Source organism: Plectropomus leopardus, chromosome 19 (assembly GCF_008729295.1).
Source record: "Plectropomus leopardus isolate mb chromosome 19, YSFRI_Pleo_2.0, whole genome shotgun sequence".
Classification (NCBI taxonomy): Eukaryota; Metazoa; Chordata; class Actinopteri; order Perciformes; family Serranidae; genus Plectropomus; species Plectropomus leopardus.
This window is the reverse complement of record NC_056481.1, coordinates 23783930-23801284: the sequence shown is the minus strand read 5'-3', so window position 1 is coordinate 23801284 and position 17355 is coordinate 23783930. Positions and strand designations below refer to the sequence as shown.

Below are 17355 nucleotides of genomic sequence, written 5' to 3'. Positions count from 1 at the left end.
ATTCTACTATTTTTTTTAAAGATAATTTTTTTGGTATTTTTACCTTTATTGGATAGGACAGATCAATAGTGTGAGAGAGGGGGGATGACATGCAGCAAAGGCCCAAGAGCGGGAATTGAGCTCACATCTGCTGCAGCAAGGACATTGTCCTCATTCATGGGGCGCCTGCTTTATCCACTCAGCCACTGGACGCCCCATTTTACTATTTTTTGTCTTGAATGTTTGTTGTTTAAAAACTTTGAAACCTGAGCAAAGGTGCTTGATTTCTTTCAAAATCATGGAAAGAAGGCAACGATCATCTTAACAAGAAATGCCCCCAAAATAAGCAATAAATGTGTAAAAAGTTACAAGAAAATTATCTGAAAATAAGCAACAAAAAAAAGTAATAAACAAATAAGAAATATCTCTCTCTCTCTCTCTTTTGCAGTTGCAGAACATATCTTGCAAAGTTACTCATTGCCTTCTTCCCAATGTTCTCAAAAGAGATCAAAACATTTTTTTTGTTGGTTTGCTTTAGGTTTCAGTGGTTTAAATGCCTGTGAATAGCCTCTGAACGCAGGACAAGAAAACTAACGCCTATCCAGGTGTTAAAGGGTTAATTCAAAAAATGTGATATCGTAACTTTTCCTCTGTGCTTCCTCTCACTGCTCAGAAACAACAAATCAACATGAGGCTTCAGCAGTCTCAAGTGTACCCACAGCTGATGAGCATGAGCTTTCTGCCAGGAGAGGAGAAGGAGGTGAATTTGGAGGTGTTCACTCCAGACAAAGGCCCTCTGGACCTTTATATTCTTATGGACTTCTCCAACTCCATGAAGGATGATTTGAAAAATTTGAAGAGAATGGGCAAAGAGCTGGGTGAGCATCTTTGTGCTGGCAGTGATGACTATTAGATAAGTTGAGGCTGTGATACTGACAGTGAATGTATTGTCTTAGCTGCATTGGTGCAGACGCTGTCAGATGACTACACTATTGGATTCGGAAAGTTTGTGGATAAAGTGATCGAGCCCCAGACGGACATGAGACCTGATAAGTAAGTGAGGAAATGTGACATGAAGGCACTGTAGAAAGTCAAAGGGATCGTTTAGATTTTTTGAGTTGGTTTGTATGGGGCACTTACCCACAGACAGCATATCACAAAAGGTAGATGCCAGGGAGAGGAGAAGCAGATACCTACATGAGAGATAAGCAATATACTGCTATGGATGAGAGTAAGCAAAAAACATATTTTAGCCACCTAAAAAATGTCCCACCTAGCAAATCAGTATCAGTTTAAGTGTATGCTATATTGGGGCTATGTTCAGCCTGTTCCGACAGCTTTAGCCACCAGACACCATTGACAAAAATAGCAATTTTAGCTCACTCAACACAGGAGGTGCTTATCTACTGCTGCCTCAATCAGTTAATTAGTTTGTGTTATTGTGTGACTTTGGGGAATCTGAGCTAACAGTTTTACATGCCAAAATCACACAATAACACTAACAAAATAACTGATTGACACAGCAGTAGACCAGCAGCTCCTGTGTTCAGCAATGTTAAATCACCATTTTTCTCAATGGAGTCTGGCTTTGGAAAAAAATGATATAATTTCATATTTCAGTTGGAAATCATTGTCTGATAAACCAGAACACTTAAACTACTATAGATTTTTTTTAGTCGGGACTTTTTTAGGAGGTTAAAATACATTTTGTTTCTGGCCCCATGCACAGCAGTACATTGCATAGCTTCTGTGTCGAACTTCAGCCTGCTTCTCCAAACTGGGAGCGTACTGTGTGAGAACCTCATATAACCCCACTTCAAAAAGTCTGGACTATCTATGTACATGCATGCAGTAGTTTAATCTAAATGTATTTGCAGTTTCCTCTTCTTCTGTTTTATTTTGTCCATCCTTCCTCCTTCTCAGATTAAAACAGCCGTGGACCGACAGCGACCCTCCATTCTCTTTCCAAAACGTCATCAAGCTGACCCCCCACTTGGAGATCTTTAACAACAAACTCCAGAGAGAAAACATATCTGGCAACCTGGATGCTCCTGAAGGAGGTTTTGACGCCATATTGCAGGCTGCAGTTTGTCAGGTTAGTTATAGAATATTATACACAAAACAGCTAAATAAATTTGGGTGGCAAAAAAAAAACTTTTGACAAGCACCTTGTGAGTTTAAATCCCAGGCCCAGAAAATGTCGCCCATACTCCTCTCAAAATCAAAGCTAAAACATACATTTTGCTGCTGCATTTTAACACATTTAATTTTAACGCAAATAAACAATTGAAACATGAGAAAACTGGTTTGATTCTTTTTTTTCCCCAAGAACACAGAGAAAAAAAAGGCAGTCAGCGACAGGGCATGAAATATTCCTCAAATTGCCAAAAAATAGAAAATAAAAAGATTAAAAGGTACCAAGAAAATGGCCTTAGCTAAAAAAGAGAGATAGAAAGGGAAAATCATAAGAAAATTATAAAATAAAAAGGAAAAAAATATAAGTAAGTAATAAGTATGTAAAAGGGTTACAGAAAAAAAATCTGGCTATTTCCTGTTTTTGTTTCTTTACTTTTCTTTATTCCTTTTAATTAATTTTGTTGTATCCTTTTACTAATCTTTTTTCAAATTTTTGGTTCATTTCTTTTTAAGTTGCTCATTGATGCATTTTGATATTTTTGAAAGAACAGCCAAATTGCTCAGGTTTGAGAGATTTAAGTCAGACCGTGTAACTTTTCAAAGAAAAGATAAACCAATTTTCCAATTACAGATGAAATGTTAAATTTGTAAGCAATAAGTCACACCTTTGCTCAATGCAAAATTTCGCCATTTTATTCCTATTCCAGGAACGGATTGGCTGGCGTAACCTCAGCACGCATCTCCTGGTCTTCTCCACCGAGTCAGCCTTCCACTACGAAACTGACGGTGCTAACGTGCTGTCAGGCATCCTGAAACGCAACGATGAGCTCTGCCACCTGGACAAGAATGACAAATACACAGAGGACATACACCAGGATTACCCTTCAATACCGACACTGATCCGTGTGCTGGGCAAACACAACATCATCCCCATCTTTGCTGTCACCAACCACTCCTACACGTACTACAAGGTCTGTGGGCTTCATTTGTTTGAAGTTACGTTCCTAAAACATGGAGTCAAGTGTTTAAGTTAGAGTTTAGATCATGGATTTATGTTTTTTATATTGTGTGTGCTGTGTAGAAACTGCAGGAGTATTTTCCCATTGCTGAGGTCGGTCGGCTGCAAGAAGACTCGTCCAATATCCTGCAAGTCATGGAGACTGCCTTTAAGGTAAAACGTCACCTCTTCTGACAGCTGTCGAGTGGGAGAGGATGTTTTTTTGTCTTTTTGCAGGTGCTAGACAATTGAGTCAACTGGTGGTTTGCTGATGTTCTATTATGTCCTTACAGAATATCCGTTCAAAGATGAGCATCCGCACAGTCGACAAACCCAAGGCTTTCGCAACAAAGTTTTTGACCACCAGTGGAAGCATTGCACAATATGGGGCCTTTGATTTCCAGCCTGGAGCAATAGTAAGAAGGAAAACACAAACATATATGGATTTATAAGATCAATGGGGCTGTCCCAAATACCATTTTATAAATTATATCTCAAGAACGCCTTGAGGGGGTGTCTTCAGATTTGGTACAAATGTCCACTTGGACTCAGCAATAAACTGATTAGATTTTGGTGATGTGACCTCACAAAACATGTTTTTGGCCAAAACTCAAGAATTGGTACGATAATTATGACAGTATTTCACACAAATGTCCAGTAGAATAAAATGATGACGTGATGACATTTTAAATCCAAAAAGGTCAAAGGTCAACTTCAATGTGACATCATATTTTGCAAAAGTATATTTCTGACTATCACTCAACCTCATAACTCACAGAATTTATGACAAAAAAATCAAATTAAATTAATAATAATAAAAAAAAAAAACTTTTTGTCAAGAAGTCTAATATTGTCCTGACTAGTTCTTCTAACCCGTTAGTGCTGGGAATCCCTCAGCTACATGCCAAGCGTGCACACAGGTTCTTCAACATTTTTTTTTTTGTGTGTGTGTGTGTGTGTTCTCCAGGGCAAGTTCAAGATGCGGCTCAAAGCAGAGCGAATGATCGGGGACCAACCTGTCTGTGACGTGGCTATGAAGGACAAAGAGGGGATAATGAAAGTCAAACCTACAACCTTTAATGCTGCCGTAGACATCAAGGCCTCGGTTCTGTGTCCAATCTGCGATTGCGAGAAGGTAAATGCATGGATAATACAAACGCGCAAACAGCTGAGATGAAGTCACTTCTTCACACATCTTAGTAATAGATTTATCCCAGTGTCTCTCTTACCTTTCCTCCAGAACGCCATCATCGGTTCACCCAAGTGTCATGGCAATGGGAACCTGGTGTGTGGGAAGTGTCAATGCTATGATGGCTGGTGAGACTTTAATTATTAATTCTTATACAGAATACAAAAATACTATATTTTCACCCAGTTATGGCACCTCAGCCAAGTGATGGAGAGTTTCAGGTTCAATAAACTCTCTGTTTTGTCCGTGTGTCTCCTTCAGGGTGAGTACGTACTGTAACTGCTCAGTGGGTGCTTCAGCTCAGGACAACAGTCAGTGCATCGGCCCCGGCATGACAGAACCTTGTTCAGGCCGTGGCGACTGCCTGGAGTGTGGAACCTGTGTGTGCTACAACCCTGATCAGTTTGAAGGACCTTACTGTCAGTACGACAAGACTCAGTGTCAAAGATACGGAGGCTTCCTCTGCAACGGTACGATGCTTTGTGGATTATTAAATTTCTGACTGAGGGTGTATGTAAATGTGTGGTGTCATTGTATGATGTTCTCTACTTTCACTCATAACTTCAAGGGCTTAGGTTTGGTTTCAGAAGTTTGTGTATGATTTGTTTCTGCTGCCCACAAGTGGCACCAAACAAACAGTTATTGCAGGTTAAAATCAAATTTTGACTGACTTAATGTTCCTGATGATGAAAAACCTGCTGTCTCGTAGCATTGCTATTACTGCTGGGGCAAGTGGCAGTGTGACAGTAGCACAAGTTGATGATTTTCTAAATTATATCTGCTAATGCATGACAAACTTTGGCATCAAATATCTACATTGTTAAATGTCTGTCAAATAAAAGTTAAGTTACCTATGGTAAGGAGTGGGTGCCCCATATGCAGAGGCTGCAGTCCTCACCGCAGCGGCCATGGGTTCGACTCCAACCTGCGGCCCTTTGCTGTATGTTGTCCCCCTGCTCAAAGGTCAAAAGTCACTGTGATCTTTCCATCTGTTGTCCCATTATTGTGAAAGGGATATCTCAAGAACACCTTGAGGGAATTACTTCAAATTTGGCAGAGACGTCCACTTGAACCCAGCCCTGAACTAATTAGACTTTGGTGGCCAAATGTCACTGTGATCTCACAAAACACATTTTTTGTCATGAAACTCAGGATTTCATATGCTAATTAACAAAATTTCACACAAATGTCTTATGGGAGAAAATGATGACACTTTACATCCAAAAGGTCAAAGGTTAACTTAGGTGCTGCAACATATTGTTCTGTGGAAACAAGTTTCTGGTTATTATGCTGGGTTGAAGATGTGTGTGAAGCCTCCATGTTTTAGAATATGGAACTTTTTTTGCAGCAACATCCATATTTGAAGCATATACAACTGTCATAGTGTCATATGAGTCTCGACAGATACACACACACACACACTCACCACTGACTGCAGGTATAATACCGTTGAATAATTAAATCTGCCTTCTCTCATCAGACCATGGCTCTTGCGTTATGGGTCGGTGCTCATGCTCTGAGGGCTGGGAGGGCAATGCCTGCGAATGTCCCAAGAGCAACCTGACCTGTCGTGACACCAAGGGCGTGAGTAGAGCCAACTTTTTTTGTTTGTAGATTATTATGTCGCCTTACACGTCAGTGGATGCCTGACTGTGTCTTTATCTGCACCAGGGTGTCTGCAATGGGAGAGGTCTATGTGTGTGTGGCCGCTGTCAGTGTCCCGACACTGGTATCGAAATGACTTCAACTTGTGAGCCAAATTTTCAGGTGTGTGGATATCATGTATAAATATGTGTATTATAAATAACTGAGTGCATGTCACCTGCAACACAATTTCTTGTCATGTTTTTGCCTGATATTATACCTGATAATGTTCTTCCTTAGTAAGTGTTTCTGCACAGTCTTGCCAGACCTTCTCTGGATGTGTGTGTCCTCTAGGCCCAGTTGGGTGTGTGCGAGGCTACGAGGAGTTGCGCCCAGTGTTGGGCCTGGAAGACAGGAGAGAAGAAAGAGCCAGAGGAGTGCGCCAAGTGTCGCTTCAAATTCAAATTTGTGGATGAACTCAAAGAATGTAAGTGCATCTGAGAGGAGCAAAAATTTATTTTTCTTTTTATTGAATATTTAATTACACTCTTCCCACAACTATCATCTTATTTTAGATTACAAGGATGATGCTGGCACTTTGACGTAATAGCCGAATGCCTAAAAACAATTGATTTAAGTTCATATGTACGTCTCTCTGTATGTTTTCAGCAAACAAGGTGCTTGATTCGTGCTCATACCGTGATGAGGAGGACGACTGTACTTACAAATACACTGTCGAAAACCCTACAGATCCCACAGTTAAAGACTTAGTGATCGAGGTGCTCGAAAAGAAAGGTGAGCTGCAAGTTGAATCTGTATCACGTATGCTTAATTTAGTAACTGATGTGGTGTTTAATCAAACACTTTTCTGTTGTTATTTTGTGCTTTCAAATTAGTTTTTTTATTCTTATCTTGACTGAGCTTTAGATACTGCATGTGAGATACAGCTTTTAAAGTCCTGAATCTTCTCTTATCTCTCATTTAGTTTCTTAATGTGAGCTTACACGGACACACAGTTTTCAGCCACAGTTCTAACAGTTTTGGTTATTTCAAAATATAGACTTCTGCCTGTTTTTATCTGTGCTCTCATCACTGGTTTGATGTTGGCATAGCTCAGTTTAAAAAAGGTGATATTATGTACTTGCGTACACCAACCATAATGACAACTGAATCAAAAGTTGATGACGATAGTGAGGTTGTTTGCTTGTGTTGCCTTCAATCAGATCTGATCAAACCACACCCACACAGTCCTGATGAAGCAGAGGTAGAAAAAAATGGGACTCAGAAATTTTTCTTTTGAACTAACATTTTTTTTTGCTCGTTTAGGTGTTAATATTGAAAGATATAGAGAAATATTTAACATGTAAAACCACATTTTCAGGAGCTTCAAGACAAAAATAAAAAAATCAATGAGATCTCTGCAGTACAAAGAGCACTACAGACAAAATTCCATTCACCGCCGTTCCATTGGTGGTGGATGGATATCTTAAAGGAACAGTTCATCCTAAAAAAACATATTTTTCCTCTTACCTGCTGTAATATTTATCAGTCAAGATTGTGTTGATGCAAGTTGTCGAGAGTTGGAAATATCAACCATAGAGTTGTCTGCCGTCTCTCCAATATAATGGAAATAGATAGCACCCGGCTTGTGGTGCTCAAAGCGCCAAAAAAAATACATTTTAAAAGCTCAACAGCAATGTCTCTTTCCAGAAATCCTGACCTAGTTATTCAAGATAATCCACAGACCTTGTTGTGAGCATTGCTGCCTGGTTTTTCAAACGTACATTTTTTTGGCTTTTTGAGTACCGCAAGCCAAGTGCTATCTAGTTACATTATTTACATGTCAAGGCAGACTCAATATGTTTTTTTATTTTAGGGTGAACTGTCCCTTTAAACTTTGACAATAAAAAAAACATAACTATAAGCATTTGCCAGACACCAGTTAATAGCACGTTGTCCGAAAAGACTGGAACGGTGTGAAAGCACCTAACTGGAAATAGCTCAGTGAGTTAAGAAAAGGAGTTTTTATTTTTTGCCCAATTAACAACGCACAAAATGACAAAAATTGTTATAAGAAGGTATTGGTTTATGATTGGCAGCAGCGTTCTGTATCATAGCGTTTCCAACTTAATCTACTTTTTGTGGTGAATTTTCAGATTGTCCCCCTGCCAGCCTCCTGTGGTTGCTCCCGCTCCTCTTGTTCCTCTTGTTACTGCTGGCACTTTTGGCGCTCTGCTGCTGGAAATACTGCGCCTGCTGCAAAACCTGCTGCCAGGTATAAACACTCACACTTCACTAAATGATGACTCCCTTTATGTCTCACTGTAACTCATGATCTCTGTCCTGTCTTGACACAGAGCTGTCTTGCCCTGCTGCCTTGCTGCAGGAGAGGTAAGACTTTTAGTCATAACACATGTGACAGTTATCCTTCCCCCTGAGAACATGTTACATTTGGTTTCACGTTATGTTGCATTCTCTGCAGGTCGTATGGTTGGCTTCAAGGAAGATGAGTATTTGCTGCGCCAGTCTTTGCTCACCTCAGACCATCTGGACACACCAATGGTGAGGACAGGTCCACCCAAAGGAACCGATGTGGTTCGCTGGAAGGTCACGGACAACGTACACCGACCACCCAATCACCCCCAGGCTCTCATAAAGCCCAACCCTAAAGAGATCAGTGAGTAAACAAACGTTTCACTAACAACAATAAACTGACCTACTGCATTTTGAGCTAAAGAAGTTTGGGGCAAAGGCTGCTCCTGGATTTACCCCGTTATGTTCAACTTAAATGAACAGCAATAATGTTGCCAGATCGAATTGACTGAATGCATGTGTAACCTAAAAGTAGTATATATTTTCTCAGTGAATATTATCTTTAGCTTAGTAAAAATCAATTTTATTAATATTTAGTATAATGGAGGTTTTTTTTTATCTCTTACAGATCACAGTTTACTGTTGAGAAATCACTAGTTTTCAAATAAAAAAATAATTTTTATTGGTTTTTCTGAACACTAGGGAAAATAGCGAAAATATTCACTACATTTGTTTCAACACATTTTTTTTTTTTTTTTTTTTTTTATTTCTTAAATAGTTTCTGTAATGGGGCATTTTGATTATTTCAAACAACATCTTTCTTCTTTTAGATATCAAATTGACAATTTAAATTCGAATTTACATCTTAAAACTACATTATTTAACAATATTTAAACTTTTTACAACAGAATACCTGAACAAGTAGGAGAAGATATTTTGTTTGTTTTTGTGTGTATGTGTGGTGTCATTCTCAAAAAATTATTAAAAATATTTCCTGGATTTTCAAACTTTGAAACGGGTCAGTTTGACCTGCCACAAAACAGGTGTGTTAAAAATTCAAGGGTAAACCCTATATTTTTCAACCTGGTACCATGTTTTTATGTATAAGCAACTGATGGAAACGACATGTTTTGAAATTAGTCCAGTATTGAGTGAGGCATGTTGAGCCATGTTGGCAGCGTTAGTTCACTTCCAGTTAAAAACCCTTAAATTCATAGGTATTAAAAATACACCAATGTGTATCAGCTCGTGCCTTCACTACACCCTGAAACTGTAAGCCAATGCACTTTCCTCCTTTTTTTTTGAAGTATTGCCCTCCATGAACACCAGTGGTCTGAGAGACAGCAGGGCAGGGACGTCCCTGCCGTCTCTCTTTTCCACAAAAAAGTTCTCACTCTAGATGTGGGAGAAAGGTCTGTCTCTGTAAGGATCCTTACAACAATGTTGTCAGACAAATCGACGATATGAACATGCCTCGAGTGGTTACATTGAACACTTTTTCGCCAATACCAGCTGTCGCAGCCTCACTCAATACCGGACCAATTTCATAAAATGTCATTCACATTTGTCAGTTGGACGCAAAAATATGGGGTCCAGGTTTAAAAAATATCTAACTTACCTTTTAAATGATGACAATTACAACTCTAACCACTGTCTTTTCTCATTTCTCTTTCTCTTTGCAGTCCCGTTCCCAATCTCCATGCGGCTGAACAGGTTGTTCTCTGAGAATCTGTCTCGCCCCGAATCCAGAGATGCAGAACAGCTCCGTAAGGAAGTGGCCGATAATGTAAGTGTGTCTTTGTTTCACGGTGTGGACACTGATACATCTGAGTGAATGAAAGATGACTGTATCACAGAGTACTGTATATGTTCTTCTATCTAGCTAAATGAGGTATACAAGCAGATTCCTGGTGCCCAGAAGGTGCAAAAAACCTCATTCAGGTAAGATGCGTTTAACTACTTGTCTCGTTACATACAGTATGATCCTTAACTCAGTTCTGTTCATCATATTCTCATAATTAAAACCAAAATGGAAATGAATTCTGTTCTCTTACTCACTTGTTTTTGGTTCTTGCAGAATGCAGAGAAATGCTGGGAAAAGGTAACAGTCAGACTGTCAATATAATACAAAACAACACCAGAGTTTATTGTCTTTTTATAAAACCTTAATGTCATGCGTGTCTTAACTTCTCTGCTCCTACTGTGCTCTTCAGGCAGGACTACACCATCATGGACACCGTCTTATCTGCCCCTCGCAGCAGCTACCCTGATATCGTCAAACTCACTGAGAAGAATGTCCAGTCTGGAAACGTTCATGATCTCAAAGTGGTGCCGGGCTACTACACCGTGGCCACAGACAGAGGTGATTATTAACTATTTGTGTGTGTGGATGAAATGAAAATTCTAATGGTCATTTTGAAACAACGCTATGCTAATCTCTTTCTGATCTTCACTGAAGCTTGTATTATCACATCCATCGCCAGATTAAATTTTGGCATTGTACGTTTCTGCAAACCAGATATGTTGCATTTGTAAGTTTTGTATGTTGAGGATATGCTGAAACTTTACATAGTTATAACAACTGGGTTTGATGCTTTAATCACAGGTGGAAATTACCTGATTTAGTTGTTTGTTTGTTCATGCCTTCCACCATCCCCTGATGACAAAGTCAGCTCATATACATGTCACTGTAGAAATTTTGATATGCTACTTACCAATGTTATATATTCGTGCTTTGTGGACACATACAATGCTAACATTTTCTTTTGACAACTGGGAAGATTGTCAGTGAATCTTGTCGTCTCATCTGCTCTTCCTCTGCAGAGGCTGCGGGAGCCATAGAATTCCAAGAAGGCGTAGAGTCAGTAGACGTTCACGTACCGCTCTTTGTCAAGGATGAAGACGATGACAAGAAGCAGCTACTGGTAGAAGCGACAGATGTGCCACTGGGCATTGCTGAGATTGGAAAGCGTTTGGTCAACATCACCATCATCAAAGAGCATGGTGAGAAACCTCAGACTTTAAAATCCAATTTGAGGTTTGTATGTAAACCTTACCAACCAAAGAAAATTATATCATTAACTCATCCGAGCTCCTGTGACCTAAAATGAACAATCTGCTTTAATGGATTGCTCTGATGGATTCTCTAATTCCTCTTCCCCAGCCACCAATATCTTCTCGTTCCTCCAACCGGCCTACACCTACAGCAGGGAGGACGGAGTGGCTAACATCCCAATAAGCAGAGAGATCATAGAAGATGGACGCACACAGGTCACCTACCGCACACGGGACCTCACAGCCAAAGATAAGAAGGTGAGCTGATAGCTGATGCACTCCCCTGCATTTAGCTTGGTATCCTTAAACCTATAAAAACCTTTGTGGGATGTTCTCACTTGTTGAAGAATGTGCTACAGGTTATTGAAAGAAGTCCAGGTGTGCAGTAAGACAGTATTTCTAAGCTATGCTGATGATATTTCAGGACTATGTGGCTGTGGAAGGAGACCTGAGCTATGGTCCTGGTGAGACCCAGAAAATAGTGCCTGTTCGTCTGCTGGAGCTGACTGAGAAAGATGGCCTCCTGGAAGACAAACAAGTCAAGCAGTTTGTCATGGATCTCAGTAACCCACGACAGGGCGCCAAGCTTGGACGCTACCCAAGAACTACCGTCACCATCGCAGACTCACCAGGTGAAAAGACACAAGACACTTTACATCTCTTACCCATGCTCCTACCCAAAGCACTGATTGCTAAAGTTTCTTCTCCCCATTATTTTATTTTATCCAGAGCCCAGTGTGATGATGTTCAAAAAGGGCACTCAGAACTACAGCACATCTGATCCAACCTACACCATCCCTGTGATTCGCACTCGCAACCCAGACAACCTCGCTATAGCGAAATGGCGCACCAAGAAGGCTAAGCGCTTTGACTTATCTGGCCCTCTGAAGTTCAATCCAGGAGAGACGGAGAAGAACATAGTGATTGACCCGAAGGCTCACCCAGGCCCAGTCCAGCCGGAGACCTTCCAACTGGAGCTGTTTGACCCAAGTAGCAACACTACTATTGGAGAGAGGAAGACCACCATTGTCAATGTCACTGACGGAGGTAAGACACAATGCAGAAGCACTGAATTAAAGATAATTCAAAAAGGCATTTGTAGAATTTCTGAAGTTTAAGTAAATGTTTTGTTCATCCTCTAACCTGTTCCACTTCTTGCAGTTTCCAGACTTCCAGAAACTGCCCCAATGCAGCAGAAGGGTTACATAAACCAGGCCACTTCCCCTGGCGGTCACCTTCCTCCCCCATCAAACCTGAAGGCCAAAGCAACTGGACCCAGAAACATCCGCCTCAACTGGGACCCACTTTCTGGTAGCCCCATGGGTTACAAGGTACGTCAACTCCACATGTGGAGAAGCTTCAACTTCAGTTAAAAAAAACAAATTTGTCAAAGGCAATGAATTTCTCAAACGCTGTATCAGTAGTGTCTTTGTTCATTTTAGGTGAAGTATTGGATCTATGGCGACCCTGAGAAAGATGCCCAGGTCTTAGATGTGAAGACTCCTCAAGCTGAGTTGACCAACCTGTACCCCTATTGTGACTATGAGATGCGAGTGTGCGGCTACAATGCAATTGGAGATGGCTACGATACAGACGTTGTTACCTGTCAAACACTGGAGGATGGTAATTACTGAGAATTCAGTAAAACTTGTTCATGAAAGGCTCTGCGGCAGATACTGGCTGATATAAATGGTTAAAAAACCTGCCAAAACTATGACAAAATGACTATTTTGTAGAGGTAATTCATTTTTATTTGTTATTCATGAGATTCAATCTTCTGGACTGGGTTGCTAGTAATTTACTTAACAAGGTGGCACCATTTAAACTTAGATATACCTTAGTTATAGTGAAATGCTAATGTCTAAATCAATTCCTGGGAAACGTTTGGAGTGCTGCCTGGACATGAAGTAACTGTAGCATCCCATGTAGTAGCATAACTTACAAAAATTACAGTTTTAGACAGGAAAATATAAAGGCATACCTCACCCTCCCAAATTATCATTTGTTTTTCAGTTACTCGTGCAAATACTCCATGTAAAAGTGTAGTACTGTGGCGGTTCTTAATCTTGAACAGGGGTGGGGCCACAGTGGATATTTTGGGTACCAAATATATTAAGCACAACCGTGACATACCACCACCACCCCAAAAGAGACACACTTAAATCTTCCAAAATATTCTTTTAGCATTAACAATGTACATTTTACTTATGACTGCCCATGTATGATAACAATTTCTCATCTCTGGAAATAAATGTGGGGTGAAAACATTCAAAAATATTTCCCACAGCTATGGGCACCAGAACAGGGTCCAGGCTTAACATTTAAAAGGGCACTGTCCCTCCCCCCCCCCCCCCCCCGCCCCGCCTCCTCTCGCCCTCTCTTGTGTTGTGTTCTTTATCAACTCGTAACTACATAAGAGCTAGTTTGTTTGGTGCAACCTGTTTAATTTTAGTTACAGTATCTGTAAATCTCCACTTAGTAAAAACTTTAAACTACTTAAGTAGGCAAACATTGAACTTACACATGGTTCATGCTCCATTTTCCTTTTTGTCATTTAAGTTTTTATTTGTGTTTGGATTAGTCAAACATCATATAAAGAAAATATAAACAATATAACCCGCCTAAAAGAACAGCAACAACATACTGTACGTATATCAGCACTTAAACATAACATAACAAATCATCATTTGTTACATAACAGATACAGTTTCCCTTTGAGTGACATTGATTGAAGAAAGTAAAATAAAGTAAATGAGTCTTCCTCTCCTAACATGTCATAGGGACCTATTTCAAACATTTATTTAATTCAAAACATGTTTGAAAACCTGATAATATTCCCCCTTTGTTTTCTGCTTCATTTTTCTCCAGTGCCTGGTGAACCTGGACGTCTGGCCTTTAACGTCATCAGTCCAACTGTCACTCAGCTCAGCTGGGCAGAGCCTGCAGAGACCAACGGCAACATTACGGCTTATGAGGTCGTCTACACACCCATCGATGATGACATGAGTAAGAGACTGAGTCCAACCTAAAAACCGAAATATTCTACAAATATTTACAACATGTATTTTCATCATATCCCAATATTCTCCACACAGAGCCAGTGGGCGCTGCTAAGAAAGTAAAGATTGACAACCCTAAGAAGCGAATGCTGTTGATTGAGAACCTCCAGAATGCCCAGACCTACCAGTACAAGGTCCGTGCCATGAACAGTGTAGGCTGGGGCCCCTACAGAGATGCCACCATCAACCTGGCATCACAGCCTGCCAGACCTCTGTCCAGTAAGTTGGGGACAAATACACCTCTAAAACACTTCCAGTCCATCTGTATTTCCCTGAAAAGAGATTTATTTCCCCTCTTTCCGTCTGTCCCTAGTTCCCATAATTCCAGATATTCCTATCGTGGATGCAGAGGCAGGAGACGAGTACGACAGCTACCTGATGTACAGCAATGAGGTGCTGAAGTCCCCCGCAGGCTCCAAGACACCCAGTGTCTCTGGTGATGGTGGGTACCCAGAGCCAAAACCACAAGCTACTGACAACAGCTGACAGTGTACACTCATTGTGCTCCATTCTGATATATTTTTGGCTCTGGAGAGATGGATGTGACTGGATGCAGTTATTTCAGTCCATGTTCTCAATGCTCCCAGGCATCTTGCTTTGTTCTTGTAGCCAAGTGTTTAGCCGGCGTGTTTATACAATCTGCGCTGTGGTGTCATTGCCCTGTCAGAAGGAATGGGAATGAAGAACACTGTTAAATGTCATAGATTTCTACAGGAAATCACCCAACTTGTGAGACGTCTCCTAAAAAACTGAAGATTTCTGGCTCTTTCTCCTTTTTCAGTTTTTCTTTTTTTCATTAAGGAAGAGCTGTGAAGCTCAGGGATGGCATCAATCTCACAACTCTGCTTTTTTTAATCACTTCTATATGCCGGGCATTTTTCCTGCAGGCAACGCCTCAGCCAGGCAGCAGCAAAATGTGCTCCCAATACATCCCCAGAAATCTGCAATAGAAGTGCTTTACGATCACAAACCGCAAGGCCTTCCCAGAAATAAATCTGCTGTCACTCTTCTGCTTTCTGCAGCCGTTTTTGTGCACTAAGTCAGTTTTCTCTGGAAGTTAATGCTGATGTTGCTCCTCACTTCCGAGACACTAATATACAGTATATATAAAATGTAATCCCATTTATGTGTTTGATAGTTTTTTTGTAAAGTAATGTATAGTGAAAGCAACCGTTGATACTTCTGCGCTACAAATCTATCCTTCGCCCTCTTGCTTCTCCCCTATGACCCCAAACGCAAGGCTGGCAATATGTCAAGTTGGTGGGGTCCAACCTGGATCTCCGTAGGGTGTCGTGGAAAAAGCGAGTGGACGTCATCCCCTGTCGGCTCAGCACAGACACAGAGACGAGCTCAGACGATGCCCCCCACCCCAGCTACACCCAAACAGCCCTGCCAGGTGAAGACCACTCCGTCAGAGCCACAGATAGACAGACAGGCAGCTAGCATGCCAGCTATTATGCACGGCTAGTCAGGTGCCCGGCAAGGCAACCGACGTTTCTCTCTGCCTCCGTGATTTGATCAGAAATATCACCATTTGTCTAATCATTCAGTTTCGGGCTTCAGTTCTTGTCCGCCTAGTTGGCACCTATCCCATCTGTCCTCCCGCCACCTGCCCAGAGAGGAGCACTGGCATCAACTGCTCCACCTCCAGTTGATGATCGGGGGGCAGGCTTTTTCAGGTGCCTGTCTCTGTCTGTCCTCTCTCCGTCCCACAGGGAGGTAGAGATCAGGAAGCAGCTTGTCGGGTGTGTGTAAAGGCTTAGTTACTGTGCGGCTGTATGGAAACAATGGCTTCTTAATTAAAGACAGTCTCATCTCTGCAGGACAGTTTCAATGATGACACCTTTTCTTGCAGCTGGTAATTGTTTTTCCTTGCAGCCATGTTTGATTTTATCTTCTAATGTGCCCTTTTAGATGCAACGCACCTCATGAAACTGGTTCACATTCAGATTATCCACAAGGGGAGCTGTTCAGGGAGTTTCCCACATGACAAAGTACTAGCAGTACAGTACAGTTTAGATCCGTAGATGAAGATCAAGTGGCAACCTCCAGAGCTGAAAAATGAAGCCAACGCACAAATGCCAAAAACTGCAGTTTCTTGAATGGCCACTTGAGGGTGGCTCAAAAAGACACCCATGTTAAAATGTCCAACTTTACAGCAGAAAGAAACATGTTTACAGGCTGGTACAAAAAACACTTTATAGCCAATTTCAACATCCATGACAAATGTACCAAGGGAGAATTTTATGTGTGGCATGACTCAAAGACTGTAGTGAGGCGTCACTGCAGTCTGAGTCAGATCCACCCCTCCCTTCACAGCTCCAGCCTTTTGTCCAAATATGGTCACCTCTGGCTCCAAAAAACCAAGATGGGGACAGCCAAAATGTGATACTGGAGGCTTCAAAACCAACCAAAACTAATAGGTAGCTACATTCATTATTTTTAGTCTATGCAAGCCCACAGGAACAGTGCTTGGCTTTTGACGCCAATGTGACATAGAGACAGAGCGCATTTAAGTCCCAATCCATCGCTCTCCATTGACTTGTGTGAATGTGCCTCCTAGTCATTTATATCTGCTAGCAAAACAAAAATACTTAAACGCGGCTTTGTGTTGGGATACACTACCAAAATGTTAAATAAAGCATAACTAAGTTTTAACAAGCTGTCAAAATGAAAAACTAAACGTTCAAGTCCTAAGATGTGTGGCATCAGAAATAAGGTATGGATTTTCTCACGTGTTGCTCTCTGTCTTTATAGTGGCCAAACAGTGGAATTACAACCTCAGGCTCCGTCACATGATGCCATGGGGACCAAAATGACTTTTTTCCCATAGACTTACATTGTGATGGATACATTTGTAAATGTGTGGACTTTTTTTGAGCATCACTATGCCCATGAAATAACTAATTTCTCTAGTGGGATTTGATCCATTGGATCTCATCATATTTCAAAAGTCTTGAAGAGCCACACAATTAAATCATTTTATCCTTATTCAAATTAGCAGAGGGCTAAACCTGAATTTGGCCGCTCAGATGGTGGAAGTC

At 41.0% G+C, this 17355-nt stretch overlaps 1 protein-coding gene across 2 annotated transcripts in view; it reads left to right on the top strand.

Moving 5' to 3' along the window:
* The window catches only part of itgb4 (integrin, beta 4), a 30028-nt gene that overhangs the window by 6122 nt on the left and 6551 nt on the right, over positions 1-17355 (top strand). For both annotated transcript variants that reach the window (XM_042507484.1, XM_042507485.1), the window contains exons 5-33: positions 653-857; positions 936-1032; positions 1903-2074; positions 2823-3086; positions 3197-3286; positions 3406-3528; positions 4080-4247; positions 4353-4429; positions 4563-4771; positions 5782-5885; positions 5973-6068; positions 6240-6372; positions 6555-6680; positions 8042-8160; positions 8243-8276; positions 8368-8562; positions 9881-9984; positions 10081-10139; positions 10276-10299; positions 10412-10560; positions 11022-11201; positions 11362-11510; positions 11677-11884; positions 11982-12299; positions 12414-12583; positions 12695-12875; positions 14121-14258; positions 14348-14530; positions 14625-14753. In XM_042507484.1, the coding sequence (XP_042363418.1) occupies positions 653-857; positions 936-1032; positions 1903-2074; positions 2823-3086; positions 3197-3286; positions 3406-3528; positions 4080-4247; positions 4353-4429; positions 4563-4771; positions 5782-5885; positions 5973-6068; positions 6240-6372; positions 6555-6680; positions 8042-8160; positions 8243-8276; positions 8368-8562; positions 9881-9984; positions 10081-10139; positions 10276-10299; positions 10412-10560; positions 11022-11201; positions 11362-11510; positions 11677-11884; positions 11982-12299; positions 12414-12583; positions 12695-12875; positions 14121-14258; positions 14348-14530; positions 14625-14753 (4204 nt within the window). The remainder of the gene's footprint in view (positions 1-652; positions 858-935; positions 1033-1902; positions 2075-2822; positions 3087-3196; positions 3287-3405; positions 3529-4079; positions 4248-4352; positions 4430-4562; positions 4772-5781; positions 5886-5972; positions 6069-6239; positions 6373-6554; positions 6681-8041; positions 8161-8242; positions 8277-8367; positions 8563-9880; positions 9985-10080; positions 10140-10275; positions 10300-10411; positions 10561-11021; positions 11202-11361; positions 11511-11676; positions 11885-11981; positions 12300-12413; positions 12584-12694; positions 12876-14120; positions 14259-14347; positions 14531-14624; positions 14754-17355) is intronic.